General features: G+C 43.2%; 1 protein-coding gene across 2 annotated transcripts in view; it reads right to left on the reverse strand.

Moving 5' to 3' along the window:
- col16a1 (collagen, type XVI, alpha 1) overlaps positions 1 to 18,479 on the reverse strand; it is an 89,262-nt gene that overhangs the window by 67,359 nt on the left and 3,424 nt on the right. For both annotated transcript variants that reach the window (XM_056298558.1, XM_056298557.1), the window contains exon 2: positions 12,353 to 12,457. In XM_056298558.1, coding sequence (XP_056154533.1) covers positions 12,353 to 12,428 — 76 coding nt within the window. In that variant the 5' untranslated portion in view covers positions 12,429 to 12,457. The remainder of the gene's footprint in view (positions 1 to 12,352; positions 12,458 to 18,479) is intronic.

The following is an 18,479-nucleotide window of genomic DNA, read 5'->3' on the forward strand; positions in this document are numbered from 1 at the left end:
AACTCAACTTTTACTGTACACATGGTATATTGTGATGTAATTTGTTCCTGGTTGTATAAAACAGTGAAGCTTGGCAGGAAGGAGATGAGAGAGAGATGCCACAGTAAAGGCTGAGCTGGATTAAGTCCTCTATCGAGTACATGCCGACGCACTCAGCCACCACATCACTACCACGAGTGTTACAAGCCATGTTACATCTCCATCCAGGTTGAAATTCCCTTCACTTTCCCAAAAGAACACATTACTGTAACAGCAGCCTCTAAATGATTTTAATTAAGAGTTAAAGGTCTAATTTCACAGAGGCCTGCTAAAGAGGAACTAACATAATTTTCAGTGTGTCAACACCAATTAGACTATCAGTTCATCTTTAACACCCTACATACAGCAAGGTTGTATTTATGTATATATACATATATATATGTGTGTGTGTATGTATGTATGTATGTGTGTGTGTGTGTGTGTGTGTATATATATATATAGCTCAAAGTAGTATCGTAATGATACAGAGCACAACAACTGTCAAGGCCTGACTGTGTCTGGTTGTTAATCATGCGAGTACAGTTTTAAGGTATGAAAAAAACAAGATGTGTCAAGAGGGAGATTTTGGGAAGCCATGGATATCTTCAACTGAGAAGCTGATCAAATTGAATTAGTCTAATTCAGCTTCATTTTGGTGCAAATCATACTGAACAAGATACAGTAGAGAGGAAGAAACTCTCTCTTACTCTCTCACTTCTCTATACTCTCTTCTCTCTCTCTCTCTCTCTCTCTCTCTCTCTCTCTCTCTCTCTCTCTCTCTCTCTCTCTCTCTCTTTCACACACACACACACACACACATGCACAAATGTTCTTATCAGACTGCTGTAGCCAAAAATCTATCCTACCAACTCAGCATGAAGTACTTTCTGCCGGCTCATACAAAACACACACACACACACACACACACACACACACACACACACACACACACACAGCTGATTTTCTGTCTCAGCACAGCCTTTTTGAAGTCAGGAGCTGGTAGCTACTCTTCCTCTGAAGCCCACTTCCTCCTGAGTACAGCCCCATCATTTAGCAACCAATTCCACCTCTCGTCTCTCACTTTCTATCCCTTTTCACCAACATCCCTTTTCATCAGACAGAATTAAGCTGAAGACTTGTCAGGAGACGAACGGCCCTGGCTGGAGGCAGCAAGCAGAATGGTGAATAGTTAAACAGCAGAGGGGACCGGTAAAGAGAGGGAGGGAAAGACTATAGGAGAGAGGGAGGAGAAAAGGAAGAGAGAAGGCAGAGGAGATTGGAGTAGGGGGAGGCGTTGCTTGAGGAAACATAGTTGTCTTTGAACGCACAACCTTCAGCAGATGTTTTCCAACTCAAGGCTGTCAAGGCTGCCTGACGCTTTATGGCCTGGCAGCCTGAGATGAGGACAGAAAGAGATCAGGAGTCTCTACACTCTGAAAGATCTGCCCCCACCTTGAAACTACACTACGAAGCTTGCAAATGAGTTAACAAGCTTTGGCCAGCCACGTTACCTCAACATCTTCTCTGATATGTCTATAAACCACTGATGAGGACACTACAGTACATGATCTACATTTGCCTATATGAGGCAAATGCTCATCAACTCTTTTTTCCCCCATTGTATCCGGCCAATTACCCCACTCTTCTGACTGGTTCTGGTCACTGCTCCACCCCCTCCGCCAATCCGGGGAGGGCTGCAGACTACCACATGCCTCCTCCAATACTTGTGGGGTCACCAGCCACTTCTTCTCACCTGACAGTGAGGAGTTTCACCAGGGGGACATAGCGCGTGGGAGGATCACACTATTCCCCCCAGTTCCCCCCCCCCCCCAACAGGCACCCCAACCAACCAGAGGAGGCATTAGTGCATCCAGCTTCCCACCTGCAGACACAGCCAATTGTCTCTGTAGGGTAGCCCAACCAAGCCGGAGGCAAAACGGGATCCCCATGTTGGTAGGCAACGTAATAAGACCACTACACTACCCGCATATCCCACTCATCAACTCTTTTGAAAGAGTTCATGGAGTCGTAGGCTGTGTTTGCCGGTGAAAAAGTGTTTTATCAAGGCGTTGTTTAATTCAAGGGGGGACACGAAAAGACCATCTGAGATGAGGAGGGATACCTTGGCGGTCTGTAGTCTATTCAAGCACTTCGTTTGGCAGTAGACATACTGTGGAACTTAAAACTCATTTTTTGTCAAGCTGTGATCAAAGGAAGGCATTTGCTTGTTGACAAGCTAATTAGCACTAAGTATGAGTGCTGCTCCAGGATCCTGCTAGTAGCTGCATGTAGCCTTAAAGAGATCGGATATAGGCTTGGCTAGGTTCACTTTCTGTGATGGGTTGTGTTTATGCTTTGCCAAGTCAGGTAATGATACTGCATTGGCAACCTTGAGGAAGACTGCTGAGAGCATTCCTTCATGTCTCCACCTTACTTAAGATGGAAATTTTGGCTATTTAAGGTTTTTACGAACAGAGAACGATATTTTTGTTTGATTGATAAGTTTGCACATTTTAACCAGTGTGACAAAAATTACAAAAATCCAAATACAGACAAGTTCAAGTTTAAGAATCTTCCAAGTGTTTTCTGGGTTTCAAGACAAGAAACAAGCAAGCACATGGAGAAGAGCCTAGATGGCTTTATTATCATTGTATTATTCATTATATTATTAAAGTACCGACACATTAGGGTCTTGAGCTAATCTTAGGAAGAAAAAAAAACATTGGGGCATCCGGATAGTGTAGCGGTCTATTCTGTTGTCTACCAACACGGGGATCGGCAGCTTGAATCCCAGTGTTACCTCCGGCTTGGTCGGGCGTCCCTACAGACACATTTGGCTGTGTCTGCGGCTGGGAAGTTGGATGTGGGTAAGCGTGTTGGTTGCTGCACTAGCTCCTCCTCTGGTCGGTCAGGGCACCTGTTCATGGGTAGGGGGGACTGATTCTCACCATCTCTTGGGTAGACTATCAAAATGCACTTCTTGCTGGTCTCCCAGCCTGCACAACCCAATCACTGCAAAAATTCCAGGATGATGTTGAGCAGTTGTTTTTCAACCTACCAAGATGCGTACATGTTTCACTTCTTTGTGTACTTAGACTGGATCCTGGTTGCTTTCCACATCAAGTTCAGAACATTGCTGCTGGCCTTCTAGGCAGTTCAAAGAACTGCAACAACTTACCTGCAACCCCATTTTAATATGTATTCTCATGCTCATGGCTCCTCTGAAAGGCTACTGTCTATGCCCATTCTAAAAAGGCTGAGCTCCATGGTCAGACTTTCCTCCCACCTAGCCCCAGAATATTTGAATGGACTCTCGTCTCCCATCAAGGTCGTAGTTTGCTTACTTAATTCAAGAAAAGCCTACAAATTTAGTCCTACCTTTTCCAGGCCGATCTTAATCCATAGATGGTCTCTAATTTTTAATTTGAGTTCCTCATTACTCATGTCTTTATTGGTTATCTACCTGTTCAGCACTAACACTAATTGCATATGACATGACACACACTCTTGGTAATGGTGACTGTTTAGTGCTCTATGATGCCTGTTGTCACTGAATTCATCACATTTACCCTCAAGCAGACACTTTTTACCCAGTGTGTAAACCTACAGGCAGCAAGATCCATGTATCCTTACAGCTTACAAGCTGTATTCACATTGGCATGGGACCTTGCCTATAAACATTAAGCTTATCCACACTAAAATTTCAACTAGAACAACTCCCACATTTGACCTTACTTACATCTTACTGGGAGTTATTTAATCTACAGGAGCTTTAGAAATCAGTACCACTATCTAACAGGGCATTCTTTTTATGAAGCTTTATTAAAATCAACTCCTCTCTTATTTACTTCTGTTACTGGCGCTGCAAACATATGGTTAGTTTTTTTATTGGGGAAAAAGAAGACAGTGTGCTCAGAGTATGGTACGAGATGTGGTGTAGTAGCTATTGAATACAAGCTTTACAATGTGGCATTCCACAATAATTGGACCGGGTTGCTGATCAGCAGAAAGGTTCTCGCTTTCTGACTCTCAAGCAAAAGTAGGAGAGCTCTGTTGGAGGCTTTTAATAGACATAAACAACACAGTGGGAGGAGGAGCACGCTAGGTAAGCTGATCATGCAAAACAAGGGATAGGATCAGACAGGACATATGTGAAGACGAGATGAGTGAAAAATGACACTGACAATGAGACAGTAAAAATAGAGGAATTCAATGAGAGGGAGAGAGAGATGATAAGAAAGAGAGGGTGGGTACAGGCTGAGTAAAGCAGAAGTTACTTGGTTGATTTCCAAAGATAGAATTGTAGTACAGGGTAAGGAACAGACTAGAAAGCTGAATTTTGGAGATGAGCTCACTCATTTTCCCCTTTAAGGCATCTGGCCCACTTTCAAAGCCCATACACTTCCAGAAACACCAATAATGACACATGAACATAGACTCACTATCTCCAAGCAGCAATGAACATAAGCCAAGAACTTCCAGAGCTCTTACAGATAGCAAACTTTAGAAGGAGATACGAGATATTTTGTCTGATATAGCCTGTTATCTGGATGTGTGTGTGTGTGTGTGTGTGTGTGTGTGTGTGTGTGTGTGTGTGTGTGTGTGTGTGTGTGTGTGTGTGTGTGTGTGTGTGTGTGTGTGTGTTCAAATACAACTGCACCCAAAGATATTGTAGGCTTATGACCTAATTTTTATGTTCTCAACCACACTGCAATAGATTGCTTTACACAAGCCCCAGAGTTCTGTATTCATATCAACAATAAGATACAGAAATATTAAGTCATTGGGAGTAAAAAATGTGTCCCCTCTCGTTAATCATCTCACACATGATTCTACAGGTCTGATTTAACAAAATGGTTTGACGTGGCCAACTGTGTCATATCATCAATATAACCATCGAGCCAATCAACTTACAGCACAAAAATCATACCACAACTGTAAATGTCTTTACATTAAAATGAAGACCATTGTCTCCGTTCAAAATAAGGAATATCTTATGACATAAAAAAATGCTTTGTTGAGTGAGCCATTAGCATTTTTTGCACTCAATTCTGGGTCAGAGTCGTTAAGAGTACAGGTTACCCACATGCCAGGACACACTTGAGTACTCAGGATCAAGCTCTTTGCTCTGGAACAGTTCCGATTTTTCTTTTGTTGCCCAGTGATCCTCTACTTAATCATGCACAACAAAAACCACTCAAAGCTGATGTTCATTCATCTAAAACAAACAAATGAATTTGTGGGTAAAAGATGGCAACTCGTTTCTTCCGGACATTGCCACCTTTGCTTAAAAAAATACACAAACAGGCGTCCAGGTAGCGTGGCGGTCTATTCCATTGCCTACCAACACGGGGATCACCGGTTCGAATCCCCGTGTTGCCTCCGGCTTGGTCGGGTGTCCCTACAGACACAATTGGCCATATCTGTGGGTGGGCAGCCAGATGTGGGTATGTGTCCTGGTCGCTGCACTAGCACCTTCTCTGGTCGGTTGGGGCGCGCGTTCAGGGGGGAGGGTGAAATGGGGGGAATAGCATGATCCTCCCACGCGCTATGTCCCCCTGGTGAAACTCCCCACTGTCAGGTGAAAGGAAGTGGCTGGCGACTCCACATGTATTGGAGGAGACGTGGTAGTCTGCAGCCCTCCCCGGATTGGCAGAGGGGGTAGAGCAGTGACTGGGACGGCTCAGAAGAGTGGGGTAATTGGCCAAGTACAATTGGGGAGAAAAAAATCCCCCCTCAAAAAAAGCACAAACACCCATGAAGGCTTCTGCGTTGTTCACAGTCTTAATGGATGAATAATGGCAACCAAAATCACATTCAAGTCCAAGAAAGAAAGAGAGAAAGAATTACTAGAGACTTTCTCAACGGACTATGCTTGAACACAGTTGTGCCAGTTATTGCCAATTATTTGCCAAAGTGACTAGTCCCCATAGTCCCACTGGGTGTGCCATGTGGTGCAAAAACCATTTCAACAACAGCAAGAAAATCCAACAATTTAATTTAACACTATGGGGACTACTCACTTTCGGTGAGACACAGCAGAACAGTGCAATCACCCAATTTGACTCTTCTCAACAGCAGTTTGATCTAAACCTGCTTTCAGCAACAAACCAGCTAGTTGTATTTTTAGATGAGCCAAGGAGTAATGAGTGTGTGTGGCACTGCTGGGACAAAATGTTTTAGCTCCACTTGAGAAAATACTTTCTTCCAACCACCAGGGAGGGGTCCCGGGGGAGCAGCAAGCTGATTCAGCCTCATTTGAAACACTCTGCCTGGGATCTCCTGGGAGGGACTGTCCCCCTAGAGCGTCGCAAGTTACAGAGGGTTGGTTGGCCCCTGGAGGGACATCATCAAGCTGGTCTCTGAGCGCCTACTGGGAGTGTGACGAGAAAGTATGACAATTCAGAAATAAAGCACTAAAGAACTTTTTCTTTGCCTCCATGTCTCTTGACTTCTGGCTGTCTGTTTTGGTCTCCATCACTCCCAAAAAACACACACACAAAGAAACTCAGGTTGATTAATGGCCTATGAAAAAGAACATAACCACACATAGTAAACACACACACCTATCTCCTACAATCTAACCACAGAGTCACCAACAGCCTCAAACAAACATGGGCTGCAATTACACTTCATTCCCATAGCAGTTTTACAGCCGAGCTAATGGCCCACTGGAGCCATCAACCATTGACTGAACACCCTTCAAAGGAAAACTTTAAATTATTAAGACAATAGAAAAATTCAATTCATTCACCTAGATTCTATTATAGATGGCAGATGCTTGCATTTATCTCATTTTGTGAATGAGAGAAATGATCAATAGGCTACAACAGTAGCAAACATAAAATTGAGATAGCAGTTGAGACTTGACATGTTCACATCATCTTGAGCAATCTCTGCAACTTTTTAGCTTGCCATTATTTGCTGTTAATTATAGGAGTTTACTTGTGTGGTCTAGAAAAATAATCTTTGAATTTGTGGTTTAGACTGAGACGGTTGGCACTCAAGTGAACATGCCCCAGTTTTTGGTCTGAATAGGTTGTTAATAAATCGAAACTCATTCACCTGGGTGAGAGTCAGCTATTTATTGTGCAATCAGAGCAATTATTAGTTATCAGGCATCGGCCGATACTACGCACATTCACATCTTCATCTTGAGCATTTTTTCATCTTGGCCCTTTTTAGCTGTTAACCATACGAGTTTATTGGAGTAGCAGTGCATTTTAATGTTGTCTTGATTATTAGCAGGCTAAATTTTGAATTTGTGGTTTAGACCTGTGGATTTAAATCTGGTCCTCAGAAACCCCCTGTAATGCTGGTTTTCTACTCTGCCAGGTAGTTAATTATATTCACCTTTTGTTCCCGGTCTACCCCCCCCCCCCCCCCGTTAGATGGCTGAAATACCTGATACAACAGGTGAATGAGGGAGGATAAAGCTTTCCCACTACTCTTAAACCCTGTCCAGCAGCCCTGTCCTCTGGCTTCTCATTTTCCTCACACTTCTGGATGAGGTGGGTCACACTGCCTCCCTCATTACACCCTCCTGGAAATATACACCAGTTTCCTTACCTCTCCATAGACCACCTGGTCATCTAAAAAGCTTTATCGAGTGTGACATGTTGCTTTGCCAACTGCCTCAGGATGGCACACATTATTTATCCTCAGTGATTTTAATATCCATCTTGACAACAGGCAAGCCTCTAACTTCTTCCACCTTCTGCCTTTCTTTGACCTATCCCTCCCATATACCTCAGCCACCCACCCTCAAGACAGGTAAACAGCTAGACCTCATCCTAACTAGAACCATGTTGCCTCACAGTGAACACCCCAACACACATCTGACAATCATTTTCTCCAACATCCCATTTTTCCTCCCTCCTGCTAACCCTAAATCCCCTACCCTTATGACCTTCTGATGCAAATGCCACTCCCCGTCTCCCACTTATCTTTTGGTTTTAGTGTCCTCCAACCTTCCTCATATACAATTGAACAACATATGCATACTTTGCTGCACTTTTTACCAACTATGCAACTGTTAATATTTGCTCACTTGACGATTTCTGCCGTTTTGTTTCTAAACCAGCTTGAGTAGAACCCCTGTGCCCACGGCTCACTGATGCTGAGAGAGGATATGGAAAGGCTCTAAGCAACAAGGATCTATCCTCTATTTTTTGCAAATACAACACGGCTCAAAACTGCCTACTGCCAGCACAAGATTTCCAGCGCCCCCAACCTCTGCAAGCCGTTCTAAACTGTGTTCTCCCTCTTCAGTCCTCCCCCTCCTCTTCCATCCTCCACTCTAACCCCAAACGATGTTGCCCTCCACTTCAAGGAGAAAATGGCTGTGGTCAATTCACTTGTCCACCTGGTCTTGCAACCTTTCATTGATGTCAACAATGTCCTGCTTCCTCCCCCTCTCTGGGGATGCAGTTTCAAGACTACTCTTCTCTCACCATCCCACAATGTAGGCCCTTGATCCCAGTGTCTTTCTTCTTTTTCTTTATTTCTTTCTCTCACCTTTCTCTCTCCAGTGTGTCAACCTCTCCATCTTTTCTTATTTTTGGTCACCTGACTTTAAGCTTGCTTGGGTCAGTGCCCTATTGGGAAAAAAAAAACATCACAGGATCTTACTTTGGCTTTAACTATCTGCCGGTCCTGGTGCTCCGTTTTCTAGCTAAACGGTCAAACAAGGGGAGTGACCACTTTTAAAGCAGGGCTTACTGCTTTAAAAGTGTCCACTCTACTTAAAATGCTCTTATTGCAGATACTGAAGCACTCCTCAAAGCCAAAATGGCTGGCAAGCCATCAAGTCATCCTTGGCCACTTTAAGCTCATTTGACACAGTGAATCCACAGATTCTATTGTAAACATTATCTGGCCTGAGCTGTGCACTGTGCCAAAGAGGTTCAAACCACACCTGACTGAGAGGTTGTACCATGTATCATGGAGAGGGTCAGGTGTCTTCCCCCAGACAGGTTACAGCAGGCATGTCTCTACGCTCAGTGCTTAGCCCACTCCTTTTTACACTCTATATTACCTCTCTTGGCTCAATAATCTCTGCACACAGCTTTCCTTTTTTATTTTTTTTATAACTTTGTTTATTGGGTTTTGAACATGATCAGTATTTACAAAACAATCGAACTGGAAATTTATGTATTTTCCTACCATTCCTATGCCGATGACATCCAACTCTACCTTCTTTTACACTGGAAGAAACTGAGGTGTCGGCAAGGGTTGCCATTTGCTTTACTAACATATCTGGTTGGATAAGGGAACTGCAACTCCAGCTCAATTTATCCAAAACAGAGCAACTGGCCATCCCTTCTAATTCCTCTACCTCCAGTGACATACTGATTAGTCTCAATACATTGATAAGCACATCCTCCAATTCCTCGAGTAACCCTGAGGTAAAGATTAATAACAGCCTATCGTTCTCTGACCATATCATGTCTGTCTCCCATTTCTGCCGCATTACTTTGTATAATATCAAAAAATTAAGGTTATACCTGTCACAACATGTTACCCAGCTCCTGGTCAAGGCCCTAGTTTTCTCGTAGTTAGAGTACTACAATGCACTTGGTCTCCCAGTCTGTGCAATCCAACCATTGTGAAGAATCCAGAATGATGCTGTGCCCTTGGTTTTCAACCTGCTTCAATGCATACATCAACCCTCTCAGCTTTCCTGCAAACTAATATTAACTTGTCAACTCCTGCTCGCCCTCATTTGTCTACCACTGGTAGGCTACAACCTGTGCCCTTTACAAAACTGACAAGCTCTAACTCTAGACATTTCTCTCACGTGGACTCAAAATGGTGAAAAAACTCCAAGCCTTGCTAAAGAAACAAGTTAACAAGCTGGCAGAATGTGCTTTGAAAACCAGTTTTAGGTAACCAACTAGCTCAAAGATAAGTAACCTTCAACTAGAGCATAGAACGTCACATAGCAATACAGGCATTAAAACAACATGATGCACAGCTGATGAGATTATAGCAATGGATGAGGACATCAACTAACACTACAGGGGATTGCACTGGTAAGTTCTATGTAGCAGGTCGAGCATCACAGAACAATAACACTGATAGCAAAAAGACATGCCATCTCTAATGCAGCTTCTCTGTGGCGATCATCACAGACAAATGCAATCCTTCCAGTGCCTGTTTGCAGACAAATATACTTAAAGTACCACTGTGGAATGCAGATAAGACTCATTATGGCAGCACGCAGTGATCAGACATACAGTTGTCGCATGAAAAATTCAATGTTCCACTGTTTTGGACTTGTAACTACTAATTATGAGTAGAGATACACAGATCCACTTTTTTTTTCAGTTCTGATACAATTCCGATACCTGAATTCACATTCCAACAGGTGTAGGAGTGCAAATTGATTGCTATGGCAACTCCTTTAATGTGTTGATTGACTTTTCATTTAATTAATTTTCAATGTGATGGTTAAAATAGATTAAATTAGATTTAATGATTTAATGTGTTAATTGAAAAGGTCAAACTGTGTTTTTTCCCTCCCCAAATTACCCCAAATAATTCAATTATTTTTCGAAAATACCTATCCTGTAGTAATTTCATGTTAAAATGCCAGAAAGATTCATATATATTTTTTTATTTTATTTTTTTATTGGTGAAAGACATAGAACAACATTGAATAAGTGGTGACCTGTAAAACTAGCTGGAAATATGTTGCTTCTAACTAACCTGGTGTTAAGGTGTCTGGTGATATATACATCCTGTCTAGCCTGGTAGCACTGACACTCTTCCCTGAAACCTTTAGCCATGTGAACTAGCTACTGTTTGGATTTTTTATTCTCCAAGCATCAATTAAATCAAATTGCGACAATAACCTGGATAAAGTGATGGAAGATTGTAAATGTGGTTCTTCACTTGTCCTATACTGTCACTTGTCATCACCGAGAGCCAGGAGAAGGAGGATGATAACATCATCATCCTCCTTCTCCTGGCTCCTGGTGACAGGTAGGTCCACCGCTGTCTCCTCCCCATCACTCTGCACCTCCTGCCCGGGTTTGGCTGCAGTAGCTGCCGAAGAGGTTACAGGTGCAGCAGCGCCACTAACTCCACGCAAACTGGATCCCTCTGATACAGTTACTACATCATCTACATCAATTTTATCTTTCTCTGAATTACTATGGAGTTTAGGAGACTTCAGGTTTACATTTTGTGGGGTTTCACTTGTTTCCCCATGGCCATCGACCTCCTTACACCCCCTCGCCTCCTCGCTACCCCCCCCCCGCTTCAGCTGCCTGGTCAGCGGCTTCTGCATCCTCTGATTCCCGCTCTCTATGCGGGCAAGTGAAGCGCTTGTGTCCCACGTCCCTGCATTTAAAACCCTTCATATTATCTGAACTTACATATACCATTTTGGCTATGGACTTAAAATTGCATTATTACATATTTATAATTCATAAAAACATCAAACTATGGAATCTGGATCGGTACATCATGGATTGGTAACATCAGTCAGATATCCGATGAGTGAATTACGTCAGCATCGGCACCTGGTACCAATACTGGATTGCACCCAACTCTAAAAATGAGCTGTACTATTGTTTCACATCCTGAGGGGAATTGTTTGAAACTGAAATATAAAACCTCAGACAGAAGGTGGATGGAATACTATAACAACTAGTTAATAGAGAAAATTTATATTTTTTATAAAGTGGTTTACAGGTTTTACAAATTTCGGCAAAAGAGTTAGTTGAAGCAGTTGTCAGCAATAAAGGTGAAGAGAAGTAGGACAGATAACAGGCCACATCCACAATAGCTACTACAGTAACAAAAACAACGACTGGCACATCATTCTAGATATCAGACCTGGCAGATAGAAAAGTTAGCTTTTGGGATAAGAGCTCGTTCACTAATCACTATATTTTCAAATTAAACCACTGTAAAATCACATCAGTCGCAGATGACAAAAGGTCATTTGTTCCATCTTAAATAATTTACAGAAGTGCTGAATCTTACAATGTTGCTCTTATTTAAAAAGGGAATTTCACCTGGTGTCAATGCAAATCAACATCGGCTGATTCAAGACTTCAGCAATCAATGACAATCATATGTAGTTATCTTGATAATAACGGCATAAACCGCCATTTTATGAGTTGAGATGAATTCATTTAACAAATGAAGCTGTGTTAGAAACAGAATCATCTCACCCCATCTGTTGACACGTTCACTCGTTTTAGGAAATGCTAAATAAAATGTTAAAGTTGACCGTAACAGTTTCTAATGGTGAAAGATGCATAGGTTTAATGCACACAGGGCACAGATCAAGTCACCCAGAATATTTGACTGGATGATTTACCTTCCGCTGATGTCAGTGTGTCACATGATCCGAGGCTTAGGGCCAGCAGAGCCAGACCGGAGCAGAAAAGCCACATGGTTCACTCCACCTGATACACCTCGGCCACTAGCAGATATAGACATACAAACAGACAGAAAGTCAAGTCACACACACAAAATAGATAAATAAATAAATAAATGTGTTATTTCTTACATTAGCCCATGTCTTTTTTCCCTTGCGCCACCCAACATGCCTGACAGGCACTCTCTTCCAACAGCTGCACATTATGCTCATTAGACACTGATGCATTTGTAGGACCCAGTCACCATGGATGTGCTTATTATGAGGTATGATGCAGGCTTTGTTGGTGGCATATGAATTAACCAGAATGTCCTTCATTAAAGAATGTAACTCTATAAAGTCTAATCATAATCATTATCCTGTCCATCTGGGTGGCCTTTGACTGGACATCTGTGAGGTTCCCACCGATTCACAAACACACACACACACACACACACACACACACACACACACACACACACACACACACACACACACACACACACAATGTATGTGCAGAAACAAATTGATATGCATGCACAATCACATGCTAACCTTGAAGCCTGTGTGCGCATGCACACACACACACACACACACACACACACACACACACACACACACACACACACACACACACACAAACAAAATCTATAGACACAAACTATAGAAATAAGGCACACATAATACTGATTTATGCACGGTCTGGTTGGTACAAAGTCAGACAGACAGTGAATCCAAAGCTAACAAACACATCTGGAGACTATTTCACTGGAGCTCTGGTACACCAGATGCTTCCACGTAGCCAAACAATAACCACCCCCCCACCCCCACACACATGAACAAACAAATACACACCTCATCCAAATAATCATTATTTTCTCCCACCCTATTCCATTCCACCCTATCCCCTCTCGTTCACTCATACAAACCATAGAAATAGATACATACAGGCACACACCGGCTTCACTCACTAACCCATCTTAGCTGACCCCAACTTGCCCTCAGCGTGTGCACCGGCCCCATAACTCTGCAGTGTTTACAAGTACAGCAAGGCCTCCAAGGCAGGCATATGCAGGAAGGCAGACTGCAGTCTCTGTACACACACCTGTCCCAAATGGCAAGAGAAATGACCCCCGCATTCCCCTGGGGGTTCCCCATTGTGGCACTCCACTCGACCAGGAACACGGTGTGAATGCGATATAGGCTGACCTAGCTACCAGTAGGACACTACAACTCCTGCTAACAGACAATATGGTGGCAGAGAACATTTCACATTCCTCTAAAAAAATCAAGAACAGTTTAACGTGGCCCACCTTGAGAGTGATATAATCAGTTTTAGGTCTGTTTAAGCATCTACCCACTACAAACTGACCTTTGAACATTTCAAGCATTTGTTGAATTAATCTTGCATTATCCTTGAATCAAAAATAAATTAAGAATGATTTTGAGCTTTAATCAAGGTCTATATGCCTCCCCTGAATTCATCTGTTTTTGATAAAGTGAAAAGGTTAAGGCTATATAATGTTCACAGCATATAAATAAGCTATATCTGCTCATAGCTTAGACATCGAGCATTGTTAGAAATGAAAATGACCCAGGATTATCACACATTTGTTGCAATTTGCTTGTGCATCTGTCAACAAGATCCTCCTGAGTTCCAGCAATTCATTTTTGTCCGCTCCAGTGGACATTTGTGCATGGGTGTATCGTCCAAACCATACACGCTACGGAGTTAACTTTCATTGTATTCTAAAGGGGACATTTAGAGGAGTCCAGTGATACCAAATGTGTAGGGCTGAGGCTTTGGGAATCTCCTCTTCCACTCAGAAGAAAATGGCGGCCATTATCACAAGGACATATGGAATGAAGAAAAGTGCCTTATTATCTTAATAGTGCAATTTTTACCATGTAACTTTGTTGTGATCTCGTATGTGATCGTCACAAAAGCATTTCTTAGGGCGTCCGGGTGGCGTGGCGACCTATTCCATTGCCTACCAACAGGGGGATCACCAGTTCGAACCCCCATGTTACCTCCAGCTTGGTCAGGCGTCTCCAAAGACACAATTGGCCATGCCAGTGGATGGGAAGCCGAATGTGGCTGTGTCCTGTTCGCTGCACTAGCGCCTCCTCTGGTCGATCGGGGTGCCTGTTCAGGGGGGAGGGTGAACTGGGGGGGAGAATGGCATGATCCTCCCACGTGCTATGTCCCCCTGGCGAAACTCCTCACTGTCAGGTGAAAAGAACCGGCTGGTGACTCCACATATCGGAGGAGGCATGTGGTAGTCTGCAGCTCTCCCCGGATCGGCAAGAGGGGGTGGAGCAGCGACCGGGACAGCTCAGAAAATACGGCAATTGGCCAAGTACTACCACTGGGGGAAAAAGAGGGAGGGTCCAAAAAAACCCTAAAACATTTCTTAGACTCATTTAACAATTTTCCCCTAAATATGAGATACATGTCCTCCACCGTGGACATGTGTATTTATTACCACAATTTTGTCTCTTTAAATCAGAAGGGGATGATTCACTATCAGATGTAGATAAACTCTTACTGAGGATAGTTAAGGGTGACTCAGACTTTGAGTTTTCTGATGAAGAAGATCCAAATGCAGGTCATGAGCCAGAGGAGTTCAGAGCTCTGAGGATGAGGTTTTGGATGAGGCAGAGCAGGAGGAGTCAGACCAAGCCAGACTGGTTGCCATCCTCTCTGGGCCAAGACCCAAATCTACACCTTGACTTTGTGTTCTGTACAATGATTTTCAGCTATTTGTTTAATTTAAATATTAACATACTATTTACATATGTACATCATAACTATTTACATAGGTCATTAAAATAGCAAGAATTAATGATAAATATCGGTGTGATAGAGCATGCTCGATTACGGTCAAAGAGACAAATTTTCTTTATGCCTTTATTCTTTCTCAAGATTCAACCCCCCACTCCCCATGACTCTGTGCAATGATGTCCTACAATGACAAAATTGGACCCCCAATGGATTAATTTAAACAGTATATTGATGTAACTGTGTATGAAGACATGGCCACCTACACAAATCAATGTGAAGTACAAGTGCCCGGAGCATCATTAAGCACCACACCGGAAGAACTGAAGACAGTCTTCTGGAGCTCTGTCTACATGGCCTGCCTACTATCCAAAAATACAGATGCACTGGGCTTAGAAGACAAGAGTTCCAATAGTGGCTGAATCTGTGACCAGGAAGGGATTCTTTAAGTTGAGACGTTCAATCAAGTTGGTCAATGACCTTGATGTTTCTGAGGAAGACAAAAGAAGAGACCTCTTGTGGAGCATCAGGCCCCTTCTAAAGAAAGTGAGGGAGGAATAACTAGATCAGCTTAGAACATGGAAATTATCCATTGATGAACAAATGATCCCATTTTATGGTCATTGCTCAGTTTGCCAGCATGTCCCAGGAAAAGCATAGCCAACTGGATTGAAGGTGTTTGTGCTGGTGACACCGTCTCTACCAGGGAAGAAGCACCTTCCCAATCAGAAATAGACAAGGAATTAGAGAGCAAGCTGTGCTCCCCTGTTCTTTGACAGGTTCTTTACATCTGGATGCCCTGATGGAGGAGGGACTCACAGGCACCGGAACCCTCATGAAGAACAGAAAAAGAACAACAGGAGTGCATGATGACAGGAGACAGAGCCTTGAAAAAGAGAGCAAGAGCGGCCTCTGATATGCTAGTCAGATGAAATCCTGAGCTCGCGGTCATCTAGTGGTTTGATAACAAATCAGTTGTGATGGCATCCCCTGCCTATGGCATTAAACCTAAGGACACACGCAATCAGTCTCAGAATGAGAAAAAAAACATGTCTAGGTGTCAAGGCCAGCAGCAGTTGCTGAACACAATATCAATATGGGCAGTGTGGACATGGCTGATAAGATGCTAAGCTCCTACACTACAGGGTGTCCAGTTGCACTCAGAAATGGACAGTCTGCTGAGTTTTCTCCTTTTTTGACCTGGAAATCTCCAATTTGTGGATTCAGTACAAGAATGACAGTGAGCTCTTGGGGAGGAAGAATGCTCTGAAATTCCTGGATTCCAAACTGCTTGGTAAGCAGATGATTACTCATAGCCAAGCAGGAGTCTGCAGTGAGGATGATGAAGAAAACACTACCCATAACAAAAGTGGAAACTGCAACCAAATGCTGCCATGAGACACTATGGGGCTGTCCATCTCCCAGAAATGATGAGCAATACACATGCATCCAGGTGTCGAAGGTCAGGTTGCAACAGCAAAACATATGTTATGTGTATCAAGTGCAAGGTCTTCCTATGTGTTTCAAAGAAGGAGAATTATTTCCTGAAACATCATACACCGTGAACACAAACCAGAAATAAACCAAAAGCCAAACATATGTACGCTGGAAAAATACACTTAAGATATATATACACTAGTTTTGCTTTGTTTGTTTGTTTTTTTTTACAAGATCTACACGTTTGTATGTTGAGTTTTCTCTGCATGTACACATATTGTGGTTTCTGCTCTGACTTGTTCAGTTGGGCTTCACAATTTTTTGCTTGCATTTAATATGGACTCTGTTCTAATGTCTACTGTAGTTGACATCCAATAGTTTTTTAAAATAAAATATATTTTTAAACAAAAAGTCTTTACAGCACGTTCATGTCCTTCCAAACTATTGGGAAACCTAAGAAAAAAAGCAAATTTAGAGACATTTTTTTCCTGCAGCTAAGGAGGAGATAGTTAATTGTGCATTTGTGTAGAAGCCTCAAGCTGAAGAATGAGAGAAATATAAAATAGCAAAGTTTTCTTCCTTCCGTAAATTGGAAAGGTGAGAGGTTAACCAAAGTCTTGAGAGCGGTGTTCGAGCACCATAAAGCTGCTGCCATTATTATAGGCTTCATGCCACATGATCACAATAATAAGAAAGTTTAAACAGTAGGGCCCACGCTGCCCAATGCACCACAGTCCACAGAACACAGGCGAAAAGGAAAGTTACAGCTCATTGTTGTTATTATCTGGCTATAATCCAAAACAATTTAATAGGGTTCCTATTTTGCGTGGCTGAGGATTTCTCTCTGACACAGTCTCTCCAACGCTGTCTCCCTCCCTCTCTCTCTTCAAGTCTGTGTCTCTCTCCCATTTATCCCTAAGTCTGTGTGACTCACTGTGTTTCACCAAGCACTCAGCCACCCAGCTGGCTAAAGCAGATAAAGGAACCATGAGGCTACACCACTGTTCTGGTTTTGAGCGCCGTAAGCAAGCCTTGTGAATGACCCGGTCACTGGCTGTGCAGCCAATACAGGAGAGAGAACAATGACAGATTTCGAAGTCAGCCAGCGCCAAAAGACTGAAGATTACTACTGGCAGACTATTGATGGCTAAAGCCTACAATCACAGCACAGTCCTCATCCTTATCACCAGTTAGATCTGTTAAGTAAGTAATTTTCAGGGGTGTCCAGGTGGCATGGCGGTCTATTCTGTTGCCTACCAACACGGGGATCGGCGGTTCAAATCCCCGTGTTACCAGCGGCTTGGTCAGGCATCCCTATAGACACCATTGGCCGTCTCTGCGGGTGGGAAGCCGGATGTGGGTATGTGTCCTGGTCACTGCATTAGCGCCTCCTCTGGCCAGTTGGGGCACTTGTTTGGGGGGGGGGACAGGGGGGAATAGCGTGATCCTCCCACGCGCTACATCCCCCTGGTGAAACTCCTCACTGTCAGGTGAAAAGAAGCGGCTGGTGACTCCACATGTATCGGAGGAGGCATGTGGTAGTCTGCAGCCCTCCCCAGATCAGCAGAAGGGGTGGAGCAAGATTGGGGCAGCTCAGAAGTGTGGGGTAATTGGCCAGATACAATTGGGGAGAAAAGGAGGGGGGGATAAGTAATTCTCCACAAATGGAGTTGTCCTGGGAAAATTGTGGCTACAAGATCATGCACTATTGTATTTGTTTGTTGAAGGCCAATATAATCTTTCATTGAATTCTTACATTTTCAAAGCAGTGGGTTACATTCTAGGGTCCATTTTGTAATCTTTGCTGTCAAACATTTCAACATAATTGCCACCTGGATACAGCGGCAGCCAAAACACACTGCATGCCTG

This window comes from Lampris incognitus, chromosome 18 (assembly GCF_029633865.1).
Source record: "Lampris incognitus isolate fLamInc1 chromosome 18, fLamInc1.hap2, whole genome shotgun sequence".
NCBI classification, from domain to species: Eukaryota; Metazoa; Chordata; class Actinopteri; order Lampriformes; family Lampridae; genus Lampris; species Lampris incognitus.